This window comes from Physeter macrocephalus, chromosome 11 (genome assembly GCF_002837175.3).
Source record: "Physeter macrocephalus isolate SW-GA chromosome 11, ASM283717v5, whole genome shotgun sequence".
Lineage (NCBI taxonomy): Eukaryota > Metazoa > Chordata > Mammalia > Artiodactyla > Physeteridae > Physeter > Physeter macrocephalus.
Genome location: NC_041224.1, coordinates 90,719,948 through 90,742,014, shown reverse-complemented (window position 1 = coordinate 90,742,014; position 22,067 = coordinate 90,719,948). Strand labels below are relative to the sequence as shown.

The window sequence follows — 22,067 nt, the reverse complement described above, 5'->3', positions numbered from 1 at the left end:
CCGGGAAAAAAAAAAAAAGAGGACCAGGGTTTTGCCGAATAAGGTTCACAGAAAGGAAAAGCCTGCAAGTGATTTGAGAGTGCAGGTGCCTAATGGGTTCAGATTCTATTTGGGCATTTCATGATTGTCTCCATCCTAACAGAAGGGAACATGAGTGAATTAGGTGAATTTTTTGATGCAACAATTCTTTTCTTGCAAGGAAAGAGGAGAAAGAAGAAGAAATTAGAAATCAAGCACTTGTAAACGATGGAGAACCACTACCTGATCCATCCTATGCAAAATTGCAATATAAAGGTTACCTTTGGTGCCTTCGGCCTTCCTTTTTTATGCCCCTTTTCTTTTTCATGGACCCTTTATATCTCCAGGTCAGAGATACTAATTCTACATGGTATTCATGATTCATTTATATTCCTTCCTAGTAGAACTTAATACATTGTAGCAACAGTAGCTCTAATTTTTGAGCACTTATTATGTGCCATGTGTTATGCTTCATGTTCACATGTAACAGTTATCATCCCAACTACCCTATAAGGAAAATACAATCATTGTCCCCATTTTACCGCTAATAAAATTGAGGCTTCCCTAAGATTCACAGTGCTAGTAATTAGTAGAGCTAATATTCAAACCTATGTCTGTTTGAAGCCTCTATTCTACCTTTCTAAAAGGAAAGCTAGAGAGGAAATGACTTACATAATGAGAAGCAGTGGTAAAATCCGAGAGATGGGAATGGAACAAGGCTATTCCTTCAAAAACGCAGCATAGAGGCTGCCTGACTGTGGTAAGATAGGCATGATGTTGAGAACAATCACGAGAACCTAATATGAAGAAACCTGTTCTGTTAACCTTCTACATTTAACTTTAATTTTTTGGACTTTTGTGCTGTACTGTTTTTCCATCTAAAAACGTGAGAATGCAAAATACAATTTGTATTAAATTATACATTTGCATTTGTTTTGTATGTTGCTCTCTTCAAGCTGAAAGATGTGATGTAGCTGCCACCCCTTGCTGCTCCATCTGCCAAAATGCACCGTCAATTTAGTTCTATAAAGCAATACAGCAAGCAAATTCTGTATGTTTCTGAAAGAATCCTGGCAGTGAACTGCATCCCCTTTTAATTTCCCAAGGGATGTATCTAATTTATATCAACTTTGATATTTGAAATATTTTTGCTTCTTAGTCAAGAAAGGGAAAATGCGGTAGGATGCTAATAAAATAATTATAAGTACCAATTATCTAGAGTAAATGAAAAAACAGCATTACACAAATACATGAACATGCAGAAAAACAACAGCATAATGATAGAAATTAACTTTACCCCACATTTCCATGCATTGTTTTGAAGTTACATAATTTATGACACAACCCTCATATTAGATTTTGAATTGGAAGAAATAAGCTTGCATTTCATTGTATTATGCTATAATATAGGGCTTAATAAGAGCCTGATAAATCTTAAGTATTGCATTACAATATATTAATGATAATCATCATAGCTTTTCCAAAACAGACACCACAGTGTCATCACAGATTATAATTTAAAGGAAATATTAGCAATTCAGAGTGCCCATATACTGTACTTAATAAAGCAGTGAATAGAAATCAACTTTATAGGTAATTTACCAGCTAATGACAGTTATTTCTATACTGTGTCTCAGGCTTATGTGAGGAGAATAACTTTTTATGTAAATAAGATTGATGCTCATAGCATTATTACTTATATAGTGCAGCTACTCATCCAGTACTGATGGCTGATAGTTTCTCTTAAGAAATTAATTTATTGCCTGACAACACAAAAAAATGCAGTATTTCATATTGCTCACTTCCCATGGGTATTTAGCAAGTTTGCCAACTACAACATAGAGTCCAAATTGTACTGGTAGGAAATAACGTGATGAAACGTGATTCGCAATATACTGCGGTCAAGTGTTCCATGTAAGTACTGCACGATTTATGACCATCTCAGAGCACGAGGGTTCTGCTGTGTCTGATAGAGTGGCTTAGCAAAATTAAGACAGATGGCAGTGTAGTAAATAATTACTTGATTGGAAGGCAACCACTGCAGGATTCCTTCCTGCCTTCAATTCAACTAGACTTCACCTGGGGTACAGCACATTGATTCATGTGAGCATTTACAGCTTTGAGTTGATTGATCAAGAAAGAATAATAATTAATAAAGAAAAAGGATGCTGTGAAGTTGGAGGATACGTGATTCCTCAGTGGGTTTCCCTGCTCTCTCTTTTGTTGTCAGATATTTGACTATTCTCTATCTTTCAGATTCAGACTGAACTGCAATGTGTAGACTCCTGCCTATTTCTAAAAGACATTGCTAAAAAAAGAAAAAAAAAGACTGGAAATAGAACATTCGAGGCAATCTTGACAACTAAACTGAATTTCAAAATAGTCACTCCAGTTGGTTATCATGCAATCAGTTTATAAAGGACTAGAAAATAAACTACTGTTCAAGTGGTTTTGGCATTTGCATGAGGATACAGCTCAGGGTTCACTCTTTGTTTTTCCAATGAGAACTGTTTTGGGGAACGTATGAAGACTCAGAAACTCACTCTCAACTGATAGATCCTAAGTCTAAGCTTTTTCTTCCATCATTAGAACCTCTGGGATCCTCTTAATCTTGGCATGAGAGAAGGGCAGGCTTTTACTCTCTCTCCCTAACTATGTGGCTTTGTAAATGTGATATAATATGAAACTAGTATGCAAGATTCAGAGTCCCACCAGATGCCCTTTCCAGGGTAAGGAGCCCTTTCCTTGCCTCTCATTCTTCAGATTAATCCCACCTGTCCTACCTTTTGTCACATTCCAGCCTGGTTTGTACCATCAGCTGCTATCAGCCCCTCTTTTTATAACTCTGCATATAGCATTAACTCTACATCTTTCAAACATTGTCTTTTGTACCAACCCCCCTTACATACATACATACTGTACACACTCCCACCCCTGACAACAGTTCACATGTTTTTCTTCCTTTATAGAGATAATGCTGTCAAATGTATTGAACTGTATTGAACAGAACTGAGCTGTTCTTTTATTTCAACAGACCATTCTTGAGGGACTATGGTGGTGAGCACTAGCAAGGCAGGGGCACGACTAAGAATGTGAGGGGGAGTCTGGGAAGCCTAAGCCTAGGTTTTGGAATCAGACAGGCCTGGGTTCAAACTCAGTTATCCAAATGGGAAGAATTACAGTACCTACCTCAGATTTGTTGCTTGGATTAAAGGATATGATGGCTGCTAAGTATCTGGCATTGTACTTCACACAAAATAAACTTTCAGTAAATGGTGGTAATGAAATATGACATAAGCTACCCTCCAGGAGTTTGCAGACCAGTGGGGTTATATCAGACATGTATCTTAAAACTCTATTCCACATCACATAGTTATAGTTAGTAGAATAAAGGCTGAGGGAGAATATTATGGAAATACGGAGTATTACAGAAATTTCTCTGACAGAAATTTGAGGATGGTTTTTTAAAAAAATGCATACTGGGTATTTTTTCAATAGACAGATACTGACAGTCAGAGCATATCACTGATGAACGACGGTAGAAGGATGAACACTAGAATTGGAAACAGAAGACCTGAGCCACTAGCTATGCAACCTTGGACAAATCACTCGAATAGTCTGAACCCAAGTTTCCTTCACAGTAAAATGGGGAGAATGAGGAGAATGCTACTAGCTCTGCCTGCATCCCAGCATTGGTGCTGGGATGAAATAAAATACTACTGGAAAGGGCATTGTGAATCCTGAATATCACAGTGTATGGTGGTGGTGGTGGAAACAGTAAAGAAATGAGTAGTTTTCAGTCAGCCCCGTGGAAATCAGTTTACATCTATCCATTCCTACTCCCTTGCCTTATCCCTCCTGTGATTGATGGTACACTTTTGCAAGTCAGCTAGCCAGTACTCCATTTGAAAGAAATGTTTGGACAAAGTCTACTCGTGATTTCGCATGCAAACAGAGGCAAACAGTAGGCCAGATAGATAATTCAGGAGAATAGATAATCAAAACGTCACTTCTACCTAGCACTGAAAAGAGAAAAGGAGGGAGTGCACAGAAGGAGGCCTTAGATCACCTACAAAGTGAATAATTAAGAATTAACTTTAATAAGAATTTACAAAATCACTGTGAGTGATCATACCACTGTGTGGATCTGAAAATCCAAGATGTCCAAGCAGGCAGATTTTAGCCTTTAGAATTGACTCTGTCACCCTCTGTCTCTGTCGTCTTTGAGGGAACTGCTGAATCTGACTCATTCACACAAAGTCTAGTTTTGTCTCTCAGGCCTGGGATTTTGCAGTTTGCTCTGTCCAGGACAGGCTTTGTACATACCTTTGAGCAAATTATTGGAGCAGCTCCCGGTTCACTCAGCCAGCTGAATCCTTACAAAGGAGGATTTATTTACTTTTCCTCCTTTGTCCAAATTAGAGGACAAAGAACATGGCAAGTAGTGGCTAATCACAGGGTATGCTGGAGCCTGCTAAAAAAAGAAAAGTAAAAGAACCCCCTCCCCAATGTAACCCTTGCAGTTGCCCCCAAAGCAGCTCACAAATACGTGCACTTCCAGATGACTGCAAAGAACAGGTTACCCCATAGCTGACCCCTGCAACAACCCACAGAATGGGTAATAGCTAGTGACCCATCACCCAGAACAGTGATGCTGCTTTTCTGGGGCAGCCTGTCATATTATTACCCATATCCTTAGAGTCTTCTCTTTAAAATGACAATTTTGAGGGGACCATAGTTTTGGGGAATTAACTTGGCATTACACCATGTGCGTGAGTGTTTAGGTTCATCTGAGAGTTGGAGGTTAATAAAAACAACTCCGAAATCATAGCAATAAGCCAACAGCAGAAGGTCTTCATAGAGGAGAGCATACAGAACTTGGAGTCAAGCAGAATTCTTTGCACTGGAACCCTTGTTATTTGCTGGGTGACATCAGACAAATTACTTAAACTTTCTGAGCCTCAGTTTCTTCATCTACAAAATGAGAATAATAATAGTAACTCTCTCAGAGTTGTTTGGGAATGAATAATATGCAGCACAGTCCCTGGCACCCAAGAGTGTACAATAAATATTAAATTCTAAAATAACTCCCAGCCTTCTCAAAATACTTGATTTGCTTTGCATGACTAAGCCGATTTCCAGAAGTTGCATCAATACACTGCCTATAGAAATGCACTCATTGCTTTGTTCTCTAAGGAGCAACAAAGCACTGTTCAGGAGCTGTTTATTCTTTTTGCAAAGCTAGGAGGGTGGGAAAGGCGAAGGGTTACAATTTTCCATTTCACAGATAGGAAATCAGAGGCATAGGAAAAGTAAATGACTTGCCCAATGTCACATAAAGCCAGGAGCAGAGCTGTAATTGGTTATGACCCCCAGTGCAATGCAGCTTGTGTTCACCTTTTGAAAGTCAGGGGTAAGCAACTCCTGTCTAAGCTTTAATACCATCTACCTGATTTCTTAGATTTTCTATAGCTACTTGCTGGTCTTGAGAACCTTTGAAGCTTTGGGGAAATCACATGGGTGATTTGACCTTAAATCTCATGCCACTGGCAAAAGATTAATTGCTAGCACCTGGAAAGGGGCCAGACAATTCTGTGTAGCTGAATAACAGCACCATCTAGGGATGTGACTGTCCTGACAGATTTAGTTAGTACAAAATTGATAAATCTAGAGTTTGTATAGCTTCACTTCCCAGATAGGTAAGGCAGCAGGCTCCGAGAGTTGACATTTACAGTAGCCCTACCAGTGTTTCGTAACACTGAATCTAGGTTTTCTACTCTCTTCCTCGGAACCTGGCTCATTTTCTAAGGCTCTGTCTTTAGTAGGCAAGAAGATGAGGGAATTTGACAAGAGTGCCACCTTACAACTGTAAGCAAGAATGCCCATCATTCTTTAACACAGCCGTATGATTGCCTTTAAAGTCTTTTTTACCCTGATTCAGTGCAGGTTAAGGTCAGAGAGGGAGGCAATGATTACATAGCAGCTAGGAATTTTCCGTCATAATCAGAATCCAAAAAAGATAAAAGGCAGCTAAACGCAACATAAAAGCTTGGATAGTAGGTCTAAACCCTGGACAGGACATTTTGCACAGCTTGACTCTTATTCCAGACTCCAGTGTCATGAGGCCCCCTTTTTAGCAATGTGGACTCTGACAGGCACACAGAAACCTCAGCTTTTATTTCTTTTGCTTTGGTCACTCACTCCAGAAAGTATCTTGCTTCTTGGAAAGAACTGTTGGTGGTGGATATTTTTCACTGTAATTTGTATTTGGAGCCCACAGGGTTTATTATTAGATATGGTTCTCTTTCCTTAATTCTTGTTCTCTAGTTTTATGTTTCAATTCAGGAGGCATTGCTCTGTGCCTGATACACACCCAATATACTTCTGTAATTTTTGTCACTCCCAGTTGTCAAATATCTGGCCCAGTAGCTTAGGTCAGTAAATCAGTAGCTTTCAGTGTACAAGATCTTATTACAGTGGATCTGATATTTTGTGTTGCCTGTAGTAAATAAAGATGGCATTAAATAGCCTCCTTTGCCCTCACACATAAAAAACCCAGTGTCTTCATGTATTATGACAACACATACAGTCATTTTTCTGAGCTAGTGGTTACTTTCTGAATACAATTTAGTGATATACGTTATTTTAATAATCATTCAGAAAAATCATATTATGTATAAATAATCATTTAATTGCATAGACACCATTTTTAATATTAAAATTGTTAATAAGATTGTTCCTAGAAACTTTGCTGCTCTGAGCAGAGTAAGTGATTTTGTCTTCTTTCATCAGATGAATTAGAGAAATTAGAACAGGAGAGACTGGCTTTGGAAGCCACTATCAAAGATAATGAATGCGAAGAAGAAAGTGGAGGCCTCCGAGGCTTGTTTAAAAAAGCTGGCAAGCTGAACATTACTAAGCCAACTCCCAGGAAAGGTAAGTGCCTTTAAAATTTACAGGAAAGATTACAAGGCGAGCCACGACTTGAGTGTCTATAGGGGTCAGTAATGAGCATCTAAGACGTTGGGGGCATTGAGTGTATGTAAGGACTGAAAGATATTTCCTTAAGAGAAGGTAGTATGGCTAAAAGGTAGAAGCTATTGTCATTTATCAACAACATTCACCCCTTTGTACCATCTTACTGTAAAAACTGTTTTAAAATAATATTTGGTTTGGGAGTCATACAGTGCTTAAGCAGATGGAACGTCATAAAATAGAAAATTCTTAGTTAAGATGTAAAGGGGATAGAAATTCGTGACCCAGCCTCCAAACTGGTTTATCTACACCCACACACCTCACACACACCTTGCAGACATTTCAGGAGATTGAAAGTCGACTGGTACAGGTAAATAAGGGATCCAGATAGAATTCTAATTTCAAAAATGCATCTCTATCACAAACCAGAATTCCAGACTTGGAACTTCATGGACACTAATTACCTGCAGATTTTGGCTGAATGGTACACTTATCTCTGAATGTTCAGTATACATCCCAGAAATGGAGGACCACAGAATGAGACCTTGTTATAAGTTTAATAAACAGGTGATTCAAATAACTGATTTTTTTGAAAATTGCTTTCTTTCCAGAAACACTGCCGGTTTGAGTTTAAATGCGGTCCACAGCGACCTCCGCTGGTAGAAAATTAGAATGTTAACATTTCTTTCTTTCATGCACAAATACTCCTATATAGTTACTGAAGTCATTCACTGGTGTAAGGCCCAGGAAAGATCATTTCTCTGGCAGGTTCTCCAAGTCAAGTAGCAAGATCCAAATTGAGACTTAGCTGCTGGTCTAGGTTAATAAGAGCCAACCTTTCAAAGAGGCCCTTCAAAGAGGTTGTCTCCTACCCTGGAAAAGGTTTGGTTCTGTTTGCTTATTTTCCTACTGTGACCCAAGGACTAAATTTAACCTGTAATACATCATTTTTATATATTTACATAGAATTATAGGGAATCCAAACATTTCCCTTCTTCAAACACTAGAGGTACCCTTGGGTGCCAGGAACATTCCATGGGCTAGGGGAGAACCTACTGTGCCTTTGTCCCCTTGAAAGGACACTTTCTAGAAAAATGATGTGTTTGAATCTAAAGTTGGAGTTACATCAGGTCTTTCAGGGTGTAAATATTAGAATAAGACAATCTGGATACTAACTACTATCTTCTTTCCTTTTCAATTATTTCATGTACCCATGAGAAGAATTAACTATCCACTGAATCTGCACTATGCAATGGTACAACCTGAAAAGCAATGGAAAATTCAGAAGTCATAACCCATACTGTTCTCTAGCTGATGGGAAGGAGGGAAGCATTAAGGTCCTTATTAGTGAAAGTGGGACTTATTTATTCTGGAACGCTGTTTCTGCATCGCAATACTTTTGGCAAAAATGTACACCTCTGAAAGTCAACATGTCTCATTGTTCAGAAAAGCAAGATTATGTTATGTTTTGTTTCAACACCTAAATTTTCAAACACAGCTCTGAGTAGGCCCCTTCACTGCTCCAGGCCTTTGTTAGCTGACGACTCTCCTGAGTTAGGACCAACTCTGCCTCCAGGCACTCATACACGGTCCTCTGGATGCTTTGATTTCCATGTAAGTGGGGGCAGAGTTTGGTCCGTTTTGTAAAGATATTTAACTTTCTCCCTTAGAGGTCCTAGGGAGATACAAACAATATGAGATAATTGCTTCAGAATTGACAGGCCCAAACATGAAAACAACAAAAGACAGAACAAAGCATCCTCAGAGCCTCTTAGATCAGAGAGGAAGCTCTGAAGAGGCTGTCAGCTCTACTCTAAGCACTATGCTGACACCATGGCTTTGAAATAGAGCAATGAAGTCACAACTTTCAAAGATGTGGAAATGAGAAAAAACATATATGGAGTAGGAAAGAAACCCCTACTGGGAAATAGGAACAATGGTTCTGAGCAAACACTGCCCTAGTTCCCTGGTACACTTTTGCTGTGTCCATGTCAGGGTGGAAATTGCATTAAACAATTTTTTTAAGTACTTTATGTACACTCTTAACTATAACTCAAGAAAAGGTATTTTTAATCATATTTCCTGGCTTTTTCATCTCATTCACAGAGATTCAAACAGCTCAAATGGCTTTACCTTAGATTCACAGATTCCTTGAAGAGAAAACAAAAGAGTAAGCCAGGCCCACATTAGGACCAAAGGGTCATAGAGAGTCAAGATGTTCATGGTCCCTGTCAACGTTTATAATCCAGACATTGATGGAATTTACACCAAAATTGCGCTCAAATGAACAAACTGTCTCGTGAAGGAGTACTTCTGATTCTTCTGCTTATCTCTAGAAAACCAATAACCACATGTTCTACTTTTAAGTACATCTGAAAATATAAGTTGAGTTATACCTGAAATTTGGAAAAATTGGGACATTTTGGCTTTTGTATCAGATAATTTAGCATTGGTACCTGCCTAAATAATAGTTCTGCTCTGAGAGATCACTAAGGATCTGAAAAAAAAATCTGCTGCTTTATAATGAAAACTGTAATCATAAGATCAATGTCAAGTTTTTCTGAACTATTGAAGGTAATCTAAATTATTGTGGAATTTGACCTTTATCTCTCCTTTTTTGGAGAACAGGACTCACTATTTACCCTTCCTCTATTTTCCTGAAGAGATTTATTAGAAAGTTATTTTGCTTCTTTCCTCAAAAGACAAATGGATGTACTACTTTCTCTTTCATTACAGACAGCAGCATTAACACAATCCAGTCGATGCATGTGGGGGAGATCAACCAGAAACTGGTGGAAGCCAGCACCCAATTTAAAAAGAAGCAAGGAAAAGGCACAATTGATGTTTGGTGGTTGTTTGATGATGGAGGTAAAAAATTCCAGAATATACACTAGGAAGCAGAATTTCTATGTTGATAAATTTAACAAACTGCATGGGAATGTATATGAAACTATATCAGTTAAATAACACTTCCGTGTTCTCCAAAGATTTAAATTATGTAGGAGCTATGAATGTGGGAAAGAATAAAGATATGAAGCTACTCATTTCCTTTCAGTTGGATATGCTCATTCTTTTGTCATAATCTACTCTTTTTTTGTTGTTAGGGTTAACACTCCTTATCCCCTATATCTTGACTCTCAGAAAAAAATGGAAAGACTGTAAATTAAGAATCTATGTCGGAGGGAAGATCAATCGCATTGAAGAAGAAAAAATTACGTAAGTAATTTATCACTCCTGTGTTTGGATGTTTGCTGTTTTAATGCTTTAATTTTAAGAACTGTAAGCATCTTTGAGGCACAATAAATTTAAAGACAAAGTCACCATGATAGGCCTCAAGCTTACTTGTTTCTGGTCAGTAAATTATCTGTGTAATTTTTCTAATCATTGTCTTCAGTCCTTTTATCCCCTTCCACAAATGCTTCCAACAAGCATTTGGCACAGAAGCCTCATCTCAAGTCTTGAATGAGAGTATCATTATCTTGTATAATGTTTATTTTGTTCTGACTCCTAAATGCATCCAAGAAAGGAAGAGCCTGAAGGCATTTGTGTCCAATAGTTTCTCTGGGAGATTCAAACCTGTTAATTCACAGCAGTCACTCTAGCACAGCACACTTAGAAGAGAAGAGAGAGACTACATCTGGTCCGAGCCACAGCTCTGCCACCAACAAGCTGTAGGACTTTGCAACAGTCACTGCACATATCTGGGTCCCCAGTTTTTCACTTGTAGTGTGAAAGTGTTTAAATGGATGACTGTTGATAGCTCTTCTAATTAAAAAAATACATAAGTCCCACGGAGTAAGTCTGTGTCTTTCTTATTACTTCAGTCATGGAGAGTTGATCTGTAGTTGTGAGAGCAACAAGCATGCCGAGAGTGTGGTGCATCCAAAGGTCTCTGGCGGAAATCTGGAGAATGACCTTTGGCGGCATTTGGTCCCTCATGACATGCCTAAGTCCTAGCCCTTCCTGGAACTGCTACTTCTAGAAATCACAAAATAATGACTGGCTCTTATTCAGTAGTTTTTCACATTTTCTCCCCCCTCTTAGAAAGATATTATAAATATTTAATTCCTCATAAAGAGAGTCACACTAAAATGGAAACTAACATGAGGTCTACAATAATTTATATTTTCTTAAAGCCTCCAGTACCTTATTGGGACAAGTGATAAAATTTGAAAATGCTGGTGGATTAGATGGTAGTAGGGCATCAGTGTTAAATTTCCTGATTTCAAAAACTGTACTCTGTTTATAAAGGAGAATGTCCTTCTTCTTAGGAAATACCCACTGAAATATTTACAGGTAAACGGGCCTGATATCTGCAACTTACTTTAAAATGGAAAATAGGTAGGAGGTAGAAAGCCAGCAAGCAAAAAATACATAGATAGACAGATGTAGATAGAAAAAGAGAATGACAGATCAAATGGGGCAAAATATAAACAATTGGTGAATCTGAGCTTTCTTTGCACTATTCTTGTAACTTTTTTGTAACTTTGAAATTATATCAAAATTTTCAGTTTCTAGGGGAAAAATCGTTTAATCTATAATGATGTAATATATAATAATTATTTGTTTGTCAGTAGTCTGTCAGCAACTCTATAAAAATTATCCATAATAGTCAATAAGTATTGGAACTTGCTCTCTTTTTTCCAAATGATAAGGAAGAGTGGACAGCTCCACATTATCTTTCCTGAAACATGAATGCAGAGCTGGGTTTGCTGTTTCCAGTGACTGCACCTACAGAAATTTCTCCTTGCCTTCAATGGAATAACTTGGTCCACATTTATCTGTATTCGTCAAGTACTGCAATGAAAATCAAACACTAACCAAAGCCTTTGTCCAAAATCTAAGCTGAAATAAGACATGAAATCAAAACTCTTTGATTGAAAATAGCTAAATATGCAATGATGAAGTGTTTCTCTCTTATATTTTCAGAATGGCTTCCCTCCTGAGCAAATTTAGGATAAAATTTGCAGACATCCATATCATTGGTGACATCAACATTAAGCCAAACAAAGAAAGGTATGAAACATTTAACAAGATCCATTGTTTATTCGTGGTACTCTCGCCTTCTCTTCTGTGTTGATTATTAGAAGGTAAAAATGTTATGGATTTACTGCAGTGACTCCTGATAGGATATAATAAAAAGGGATTTCAAATAATCATGACACGGAGCTATCATGTTCTAATGGAAGGAAAAGGTTTTAAGGTGAAGATGAGCTTGAGAGGAAGAATTGTTGAAACACCATTTAGTTAACATTTTAGAATTGCCCATCATGTTACTGGTTTCTATGGTGGCAAGAGTAATAGGAAGCACAAGCTCAGACAATTCTGACCTGAGCAGTCAGGGTAAGTTTTCATTATTTAACATTACTGGTGGGATATCCTGAATGGTAAGCCTATGAGAGCCCCTAAAGGGGATCTCTAAAACTATCTGAAGCCTGGCAAGAAAATGTATTGGTTCCAAAATTTTTTAATGACAAACATTGAAATAATTGTTTAAATGTCTTCAAAACAACATCGTTTTAACTTCATTGATTGTTAAATTTGTCAAGTACATGATATTTGAAAACAATTTGTAGGTAGATCTTAAAAGGAGTTCCCAGAGGTATAAGAAGATTGTCTGAAAATCATAGCCAATTATAAATTAAAGTACTTAGAGCAATGACTTAGCAATTATAAACTATTTTCAATTGTTTACAGTCCAAAATCATATTTACTGTTGCATCTAGATGCAGTTTAATACATTTGATTTGGTGTGGAATGGGGTCTCCAAGGGTTAGAGTAGAGGGAGACATGAAGCTCTCAGCATGGCTTAGGTCCTTGTTGGACTCTTGGACCTCTTCTCATTTCTGTTGACCATCATTTCTCCTTCCTCCTGCAGTTCTGGATGGATTGCAATTCCATATTCCTTGAGCCTTCTTGCTCTTCCCTTCTTTTGATTCATTGTTATCCCAGATGAGCTTAATAACTAAATGAAAGTCATCCAGATTTAAGATGCATTCTTACTGACCAAATGGCAACCTCGAACTTCATACAGTTTGAGGGTATTCATGATTACTCCAATGTTATGGGTCAGTTAAAACAGCTTTATGAAACATCTTAACTGTGATAAGAAAGCTATAATTGACAGGGTTAACCTGGATTATTACTATGTAGTATCTCCTTACATCATATATACCACTAATGCCTTTCATTCCTGTATTTCTGCAGTTATAAACAGTTAAAAAAATTGAGAACAGATTTATCATCCTCCTTGGTAAATGGAATTAACATTCTGATATGAAGTGAACTGTCATGTCATAACCTCTGGTAGCCTTCCACATTTCACTTGAAGAATTTTAATTCCTAAGTCGCTGCCTCTTGGCTTTTGCAGTGATGTGATCAAATGGGCTCATCTTATAGCTCTAATTGGTGGGAATGCATTCTCTTTCGTAACACAGCAGGTCCAGTGATTCCCTAGTATGTGCCACTTAGCAACAGGCTAGAGCCTGCCAGCGCTCTGCCAAGTACAGGACCATTTACTGTTGTCTAGAGCATAGTCACAGTGTCCCCTACTGACTTTGGATTATCTGTAAGCCCTGGCTCAATGCTGGGCACAGATCAGTCACCTACTTCTTGTAGGTGAATTCTTCTTGCTGTTGTTTGTCTTATCAGCAGCTAAGGACTGTCTGTGCTTGCTGATTAATTCGTTTCTATATCCTTTGCCTCTTTACCCATCAATATGGTTTTCTCTATCCAAGTCCCTGTTTCCTTCCCTCTCTTTTGTGCTAGTCTCTGCCCAGCTGCCATGGTCACCTGATGCATACCCATCCTTTCTGTCCTATCACTGAGGATGTTGATGTATCTCTTTTACTAACCATGCCTCTTCCTTCTTTGAGTGTCCATCACAGGCTAGACACTCTTCATCTTCCTACCCCTGACCTTTGTTCCATGGTTTCCTCTTCTCAAGGAGAAAACTCTATGCACAGTCGTAAGAAACAAAGGACCCAGGCATTTGTCCTGGTATCTAAATTTGACTTTAGACACCATTCTGATTTGGTGTTTCTTACATATCCTCCACATCCTGCAGTGAAGAGATCTATTTCCCTTTCTCAGGAAAAAAAAAAATGAATTAGTTTTCACAATTGTGGAGTTTCTCTCTGTGATATTTCAAGGTCTTGAGGAAGATGCAGGAAAAAAAGTCCATTCTTACTAGAATAACTGCAGTGAATGTACCCTGGTGTGAAGACAAAAGGCCACCCAGAAGAAGTGTGCTGGAAGCGCCATCCTTCTCTCTTCAGTCTTCAGCTATAACTGATGCCATATTACTTTATAAAACAACCACATATCCAATGCTGGCAATGCCTTTTCCAATATTTGAAGGTAAATTTTAGAACAGAGAATGGTCATTCAGTAAATCTCACAAATGGCCACTGGTAGCACATCTAGCACCTTTGTGATAATTTTTAAAAGGCAACTCCTCTGAGTGGTTTAATAAGAGAAAGAGAACTCTTCCCCTGGGCTGATGCAGCCCCAGGCCCAGGGCCCAAAGCTTACAGCACTGTCTCAGCTTCAGCTTTCACATGGGCCTTGTTGGTCAGGCAGCCCTTGTCTATCATTAACAGCTATCTCCTGATCATTGTTCTTTCTTGGTCACTATTTTCACACAATGTTGAAAATAGTTTGTCAGTGATTTCCATGTTGGAGGCTAATGTTAACTGTCCTTCAATTGCCTTTAATAAGGCAATAATAATAGTAGATCTTTCAACTACCCATAAAACATGAGCAAGTCTTGATGGAGACATTCTATCATAAAAATATTATCTATAAATATGGTAGAGCAAGGGTGAAAGGGAGTACAAAAGCAAAGTTAATGAGAAGATAATTGGGCCAGGGAAAACTGAAAAGCTCTTGTGGTTAAATTTCATTTTTTATTGTATAGACTGAATTAAAAGTAATAGGCCAATAGAACAGCAATCTTTAAACAGAAATCAGAGAGAAACTAGAAGCAATTAACTAGATAATTTAGTTGAAAGATGCTAGTGTGATCACAAAAACAACAAATACATTAATTTGAGAGAAGAAATCTTATATGAACTTAGGGGGAAGTTTTTATGCAGTCAATAAATGTTTTTAACTTTGTTATTATGAGGAACAAGGATGGGGAAGGCAGGGCAGCTATAAGTTAATTTTTTAAATTAAATTAATCCTCACTTATATTTAATAGTATGTAATACTTGACCTATTCTAGAATCAATTAAAAAATAATTATAAGAAAGATCAGATTTAATAAGAATCAAATAGAAATCTTGAGCTACCTTTGGATCACCAAGCTAGGAGAATGGAAAATGGCCAACTCAGGGATGAGCCTTAGGATGAAGAAATCAAAGATAAACATAGAAAAGGAGCAGTAAGAGTTTAGAGAAAATAAATGGACAAATACAGCCCCATTATAACATACTGTGTCACTTAGAATGCTTCAATTGCAAGTAAAAGAAAACTTAACTCATAGTGACTTAAATAATGGAAATTATTATCAAACTTAACTGAAAAATCCAAGGGTATTTTGGCTTTCAGGTGAAGCTTGATTTAGAAGGTTAATTTTACAATTAAGGACTAATTCTCCTTCATTCTCTCTACTCTACCTTATATTATGAAATCATCAATCAAAGTTGATTTAGCTTACAAAACCAAGATGAATGCCCATAGCAGCCAGAACTACATATTTGCTCATTTGTGTTCAGTGGGAGAAAAAGTTTGTCTCTTCCCCAGTTGTTGAACTCAGGTCATTGGCTGCATTCAGGTAGCATCAACCCAAGCCACTGAGCCACTTGTTGTGGTCAGTAAAATGCAAGGTGCCTATTGGTCAAGCTTTCCTGGGTTATGTGCCCACCCTGGCCAATCAGTCTGGCAAAAGGAATAGAATTGTATTGACTGATGCTGGGGATAGAGTCATTCCCACCCAAACTACAATGGAGAAACAGTATGCATGCCGGGGGGACAACCAGAAATCTCCTTTCCACTTTCCATTTCTTAGGAAGCTATTTTTGAACTGCTCTTTCTAATAAGCACCTGGGCTGAGATGCGAAGAAAACTCTTATCCTGATCAAAATAATTATATGTAGAGCTTAAACAGAGAAACTGTCAATTGCTAACCTCAGTCCTATGGCTGTTGAGTAAAATGAATGCCCTGCTTTTACAGGGTACTTCATACTTTTCAGAGCACTGTCACCCAAATCATCATATTAATACTCACACCAACCACGTGCCAGCTTTGAGCAGCCATTGTTACCCCCTATTATAGGCAAGGTTATCCAGGTCAAGGAGGACAATGGAAGAGGTGGAGCAAGAACCCAGGCTCTTTTCTCCTAGGCCAGCAACTTTGCACTGATTACCGCCAAGGTCTCTGAAAGCACAGCACTGTTGGGAGGAATAGCAAATAAAAGTATTGTGTGGTTGAAAGAATAATAGGGCATATAAGTCTTATTCCTTCCCTGTCATTGTCTACCATTCTAAATAAGTCAAAGCATCAGAAATCTACTGCATTAAGTATCTCTTCAATCCCTTAAAAAAAGCACACTAGTAGGGACAACGTACTCCTTTATAATCTCTGTACTTTGTACAAATCCTAAATCAGGACAACTGATGAGATCAGTGAACTCATTGCTTCACATTTTAATTTCTTAACCTAACAGCACATTGATTCTAATTATCACTCATTCCAAAGTTACTAAATTATAAGTAAGCCACATTATATAAAACCAAAGAAAACTTTATATTTGAGATCATCTTACAGTAGCATAGTAAAGACAGCTACTCCTATAAATTATAAACTTTGTTTCGTGCTATTTTAAAAATAAGCCTTGGGGCTTTCCTGATGGCGCAGTGATTGAGAATCTGCCTGCCAATGCAGGGGACACAGGTTCGTGCCCCAGTCCGGGAGAATCCTACATGCCATGGAGCAACTAAGCCCGTGTGCCACAACTACTGAGCCTGTGCTCTAGAGCCCATGAGCCACTACTACTGATCCCACGAGCCACAACTACTGAGCCCACATGCCTAGAGCTCGTGCTCCACAACAAGAGAAGCCACCGCAGTAAGAAGCCCGTGCACCACAATGAAGAGTAGCCCCCACTCGCCACAACTAGAGAAAAGCCCGTGCACAGTATCGAAGACCCAACACAACCAAAAATAAATAAATTAATTAAATAAATCTATTAAAAAAAAAGTCTTATGAGATTCTTATGAAAGACAAGAATGAGATTTTTCAGCAATTTTTAAACTGTTCCACAGCTCTGAGATACTGCTCCTACTTTTCAATGATTTCTTCTTAATCGCTCCAAAATGCCCTCAGATTTTAAAATATTATTGATTTTTGTTCTTTCCTCTAACATGCACCTGAACAATAGCCATTTGAAAATCTCAGATAGCAACATCAGATTCCAGAAGGACAAAAGCTACATTATTTACAGCAAACATTCAAATTGTTCTATAGCCATTAAACTCACTTCCTTGCTCCTTTTAGTTACTATTCTCCTACCTGCCTGCAGCCTCCTGCCATGAGTGGGAGTTGCCATGTGGACTAAAGGTGAGGAGGGCAACCCTATCCAACTCTCAGGGATGCTAGTTCATCTCCTACATTAATTCATAAATGTCTCCCATAGAATCTATAAAATAAGCAGAAGGAAACTCATTTATGGGCTGAAGTGTCTACGTTACAACTGTGTCTTTGACTATATTATGTAGAACATGTATTTGCAGAATAATTACTATCTGTGTGTTTGTGTATTTATAATGAGGATCTAATGCCTAGTAGGCTATCAAGGCCTCACACACGTTAAGGCCTTTCCCTGGATAGGGAGGCACTACTATAGCCATGGTTTTACTCACAGAAAGTCCCCTGCAAAGATAATTCTTAAAAGATTTGCATGACATTCAGCTCTGATTCTGTAGCCAGCAGAGCTATGTCATACCTAGAGTATCTGTGAAATAATGAGTTGGTTTCCCACTGTGAGGCCTCTTTTATAATTCCAATTTCAGCTGGAAATTCTTTGAAGAAATGATTGAACCATATCGTCTCCATGAAAGCTGCAAAGATTTAACAACTGCTGAGAAATTAAAGAGAGAAACTCCGTGGAAAATTACAGATGCAGAACTGGAAGCAGTCAAGGAAAAGGTAAGGACTTGTCTCCCTTAATCTTTACCTTGCTATCTAACTAGATGAAAAAGAAAACAGTGGTTGATTTAAAGATCAAGAAGTAATGTATCTATTATAGAATTTCATTATTCAAGATCCAGGGTTTCTCCATATTTCAAGTGCTTTTTCAATCATACTATTGAATATGAGGATTTAGAAAATTGTTTTCATTTTTTAGTATAAAAGCAATTTTTAAGTTAAAAACAGGTTATTGATACATATTGTGAAGTCTTCTTTCCAATTTCATTTTATAGAACAGGAGACAGACCCATCAGTCTAAAATAATTTAAGTCAATACATATGAAAAGTAAATATAGATTGACTCCCACTTTGAGACAATAACAAAGAATTTTAACCTGATAAAGTTAGCTATAAAAACTAACATAGGGATCTGAGAAAATATGTAATTGGAGCAATGAATATGAAAGTTGGATCCAGCACATCTTGTAGGACGGATGTAAAATGGTGGGCTCTTCTAGAGAACCCAATAAAATGGGAGTTACCCACATGGCCTGAGCTGAATGAAGCTGCAATAGTGAGGATGAAAAGGGCAGGGACATAAAAATAAGGCAGAAGAACTGACATCTGAATTGGATTAGACATTCAAGGAAAAGGACCATAAGAACATCTAAACTACAAAATTTAAATAAATTATATTAGGAGCTGAAGTTGGAACAAATTAGAGCAGGAGATACTAAAAGCCTTTCAAATTTAGCGGAAAAATACTGAGCTAAGAATCATAAGCTCTGTGTGTGATAAACTTCCCAGTTCTAACAAAAAGTTTTCATAGAATTGAGCAAATCACTTATCTAAACCTTGGTTTCTGAACCAGTGAAATGTAATAATAAATATTACTCTCATCACCGCAAAATAGTTAATGTAGTTATTTTTCCAAATGTGTCTTTTGGTGACTCTTTCATTGAAACCAGTCCCCTGTGCCGGTAAAAATCAAAGAGCTTAAATAAAGAGAGACTAGGGTATAACCTATGTTCTTAGGATATCAAATTAGTATCAAGTTTAGGTTAGTTTTCTTCAGCTGCAAACCTGTTCCCCAGCACTGGCCATTCTTATCTTCTTTTTACCGTTATCCACGTTGCTTGCTTGTTTTTTTCTTCTAGAATTTAATAAGCCACTATAGCACAATGGTCTTCTTTATGTTTCTAAAATTTCCCATGAGTTTTAAAAACACTGTTAAGTTTCCAAACCTGAATGAAGTAACTGTAATTTTTTAAAATGAGGTTTTTCTACTTGTCCATAATTTGAGGTAAGAAGATAAATTCTCATTCATAATTCTGGGAAAACTGCCCTCAACAAAATCTGAATGTTGTCCACAGAGTTACCGCCAAGTTCGACTGAATGAACTCTTACAGGAGCACTCAAGAGCTGCTAATCTCATAGTCCTGTAAGTATCATTGCAGACATTTAAGATTGTTACAGAGAAACCTTAGTTGTGAATTTAAAAGCTCACAACTATTCAGGTGGAAAGTTAAATTTGGAACATGTGGGATTTTAGGCAGCAAGGGAAAATGAGGCCACCCTGAGACACTGACAATTGAGGCCCATGGGCTTTAGAGGGCCCCATTTGGACTTTCCACCAGGTGTTCCCCACCCAAAGGGCCAGGGGCATAGTGCATGCCCATCTAGAACCCTGGGTCCTCCCAGGTTCCAGGGAACCTGACCCTGGAATTCCCTGACTAATTAGTCCCAAGTTGGCTACCAAGGTTCCCAGGCCCCTTCCCTAGATAGCTGCTCCTGAGGTAGAGTCCACAGCATGTTTGCAAGGCTCTTTACCATGGGGGAAGAGGCCAGGGCAGGAGAAAAAGGAGTGGGCTTTTCCATTTCCACTCTTTGCCCTCCACTCCACAAATGTTAGGGGTGTACCTGCTGAAAATATGAATGTTTACCTAAAGATTCATTGCTAAACATGAAAACCAACAATTTCACATTTATACCTCATGAACTGACTCCTATGTACAAAGGTAAGTATGTCTTCAAACAAGGTCTACACTGTAGGACTATCCATTTAAGACATAGATTGTTCTCCTGAATTGGGTGGTAGGGCTCAAATAGCTGTTTCTCCCAAATATAAGAGCTTTAAACTATTAGGAAAAGTCACTATTTTCCAAAAATGGAGAGAGGTATTGGTTGATCATATTTTCTATTTAAAGAGTGAAACTTTATTATATATATGTATGCTTTGCCTCTACCCTACAATGCCCAAGCCTGTTTTTCTGGTTTGTAGATATTTATATTATCTGAGAAGTATATCAATTTAATATCTATATTCAAAATAATTTCCATGCTTTCATTTTGTCGGGGAGACACATAAAAGGTTCAGGCCACTTGTTATTACATAGCTCAGATAACTAGTGATGTTACTGCCTGTACTAATCGTCACATTTGTTCTTATTTTTCTTCCATGCTGTCAGGAGCCTTCCAGTGGCAAGAAAAGGATCTATATCAGATTGGTTGTACATGGCTTGGTTGGAAATCCTCACGAAGAACCTCCCTCCTGTCTTACTAGTTAGAGGAAATCACAAAAATGTCCTGACATTTTATTCTTAAATGATAAAGGATTAGAACACATTTTAACTTAATGTATGAATAAGTAGGAGACGTGTTCCAGTATTTCATGTTATAAATCTGATCTGTGGATATGCAAACCTCTGGAGACCAAGTAAACTTTGTCATTTTTTAATTATTACTTAATAGGAGCTTTTTTTTTTTTCCTCTCAGCTTAAGTGGGTGTCAAAGCCAATGCTACCCCTAGAAAAACATCTTGTCATTGCTGTTGAAAAACAAGAAAATTAAGCAAACCCATGCTGGCTTGTGCCCATGAAAACCATCAACTTATTGTGAGATTTTCCAGGCACACCTAATCTTCTGCTTGCTTCTAGGCCCTGGTAGAGGCTTCAGCCCCCAGCAGTTTCTCATTAAATGCCTATTGACAGGTATAGTAACCATGGGTGGTTATCAAAGGAAAAGACCAACTGGGCAGGAAACGTGATTATGCTTGGCCTTCTGAGAAGCTTATACCTACAAAGAAGATTTGAAAATCAATAACTGAAACCTTTAAGGAGTACTTGCTTCTACACAATGTTTAAAGCAGTTACCTAAATAAGGTTATTTAATATAACACAGATTATATACTTAGAGTGATCTGAGCGATCGCTGATAACATACGGCTTCAATTTGGGGCTGATTGAAAAATATATTAGCTGGATTAGGAGGCAACATATATTCCAATTAAATGCAACAAATTCCATCCTTAATATATAAATTTTAGTTGCTTTCCCTATTTAGACATTTCCAGCATGATATTACTTTGCATATTTTTTTCTAATTAAGTGGGTAGCACAGATGAAGTCTTCATAGATGTTTAATTGAAAACCAATACCACACATTTTCTAACTGTTATAAAGAAATATATCCTGAATCATATATTTAGTTACTTTATATAGTGATTGTATAGATTTAAAAGAATAATTAAAATGTGACGTGGATAAACTTGCAAATTTGGAATATACAAGTATCGATTTTTTTTCATTTGTTAGTGTTCCTATAATACTTAATCATATTAAAAAACAACCAAAATTTTTTTTCTGATGGATGGCTTGCTTATTTTTTTTCCTGACATATTATGACTGTTTATTCTAACTGATAAAATATGATGGGAAAAAAATCAACCTGAAATAAAACCACTCAAATTCGTTTGGTCTGGCCTAGGTCATGTTTTTACCTTTCAGTCACTAAAATCACAGTGCAATGGTGTATCAGATGTGAGCCTGAAATTTTCAATCGGTTGCCTCACATCTGCAGGTTGTTTAAAGCTGGGATTCAAGATTAGTCTTCCAGGCCAGACTCTGGCCTCAGAAGGATGGCTAGGGAGGGAAAAGGGAAA

The 22,067-nt window shown here is 37.7% G+C and overlaps 1 protein-coding gene and 1 long non-coding RNA gene across 2 annotated transcripts in view; one reads left to right on the top strand and one right to left on the bottom strand.

The window, feature by feature from the left end:
• The window catches only part of SLC12A1 (solute carrier family 12 member 1), a 92,585-nt gene extending 71,854 nt beyond the window's left edge, over nt 1–20,731 (top strand). The window contains exons 20-26 of the mRNA XM_024132919.2: nt 6,811–6,954; nt 9,730–9,861; nt 10,098–10,209; nt 11,923–12,009; nt 18,010–18,145; nt 19,501–19,568; nt 20,596–20,731. Of these exons, the coding sequence (XP_023988687.1) occupies nt 6,811–6,954; nt 9,730–9,861; nt 10,098–10,209; nt 11,923–12,009; nt 18,010–18,145; nt 19,501–19,568; nt 20,596–20,731 (815 nt within the window). The remainder of the gene's footprint in view (nt 1–6,810; nt 6,955–9,729; nt 9,862–10,097; nt 10,210–11,922; nt 12,010–18,009; nt 18,146–19,500; nt 19,569–20,595) is intronic.
• The window catches only part of LOC114487099 (uncharacterized), a 132,740-nt gene that overhangs the window by 84,529 nt on the left and 26,144 nt on the right, over nt 1–22,067 (bottom strand). The gene's annotated exons all lie outside the window — the stretch shown is intronic.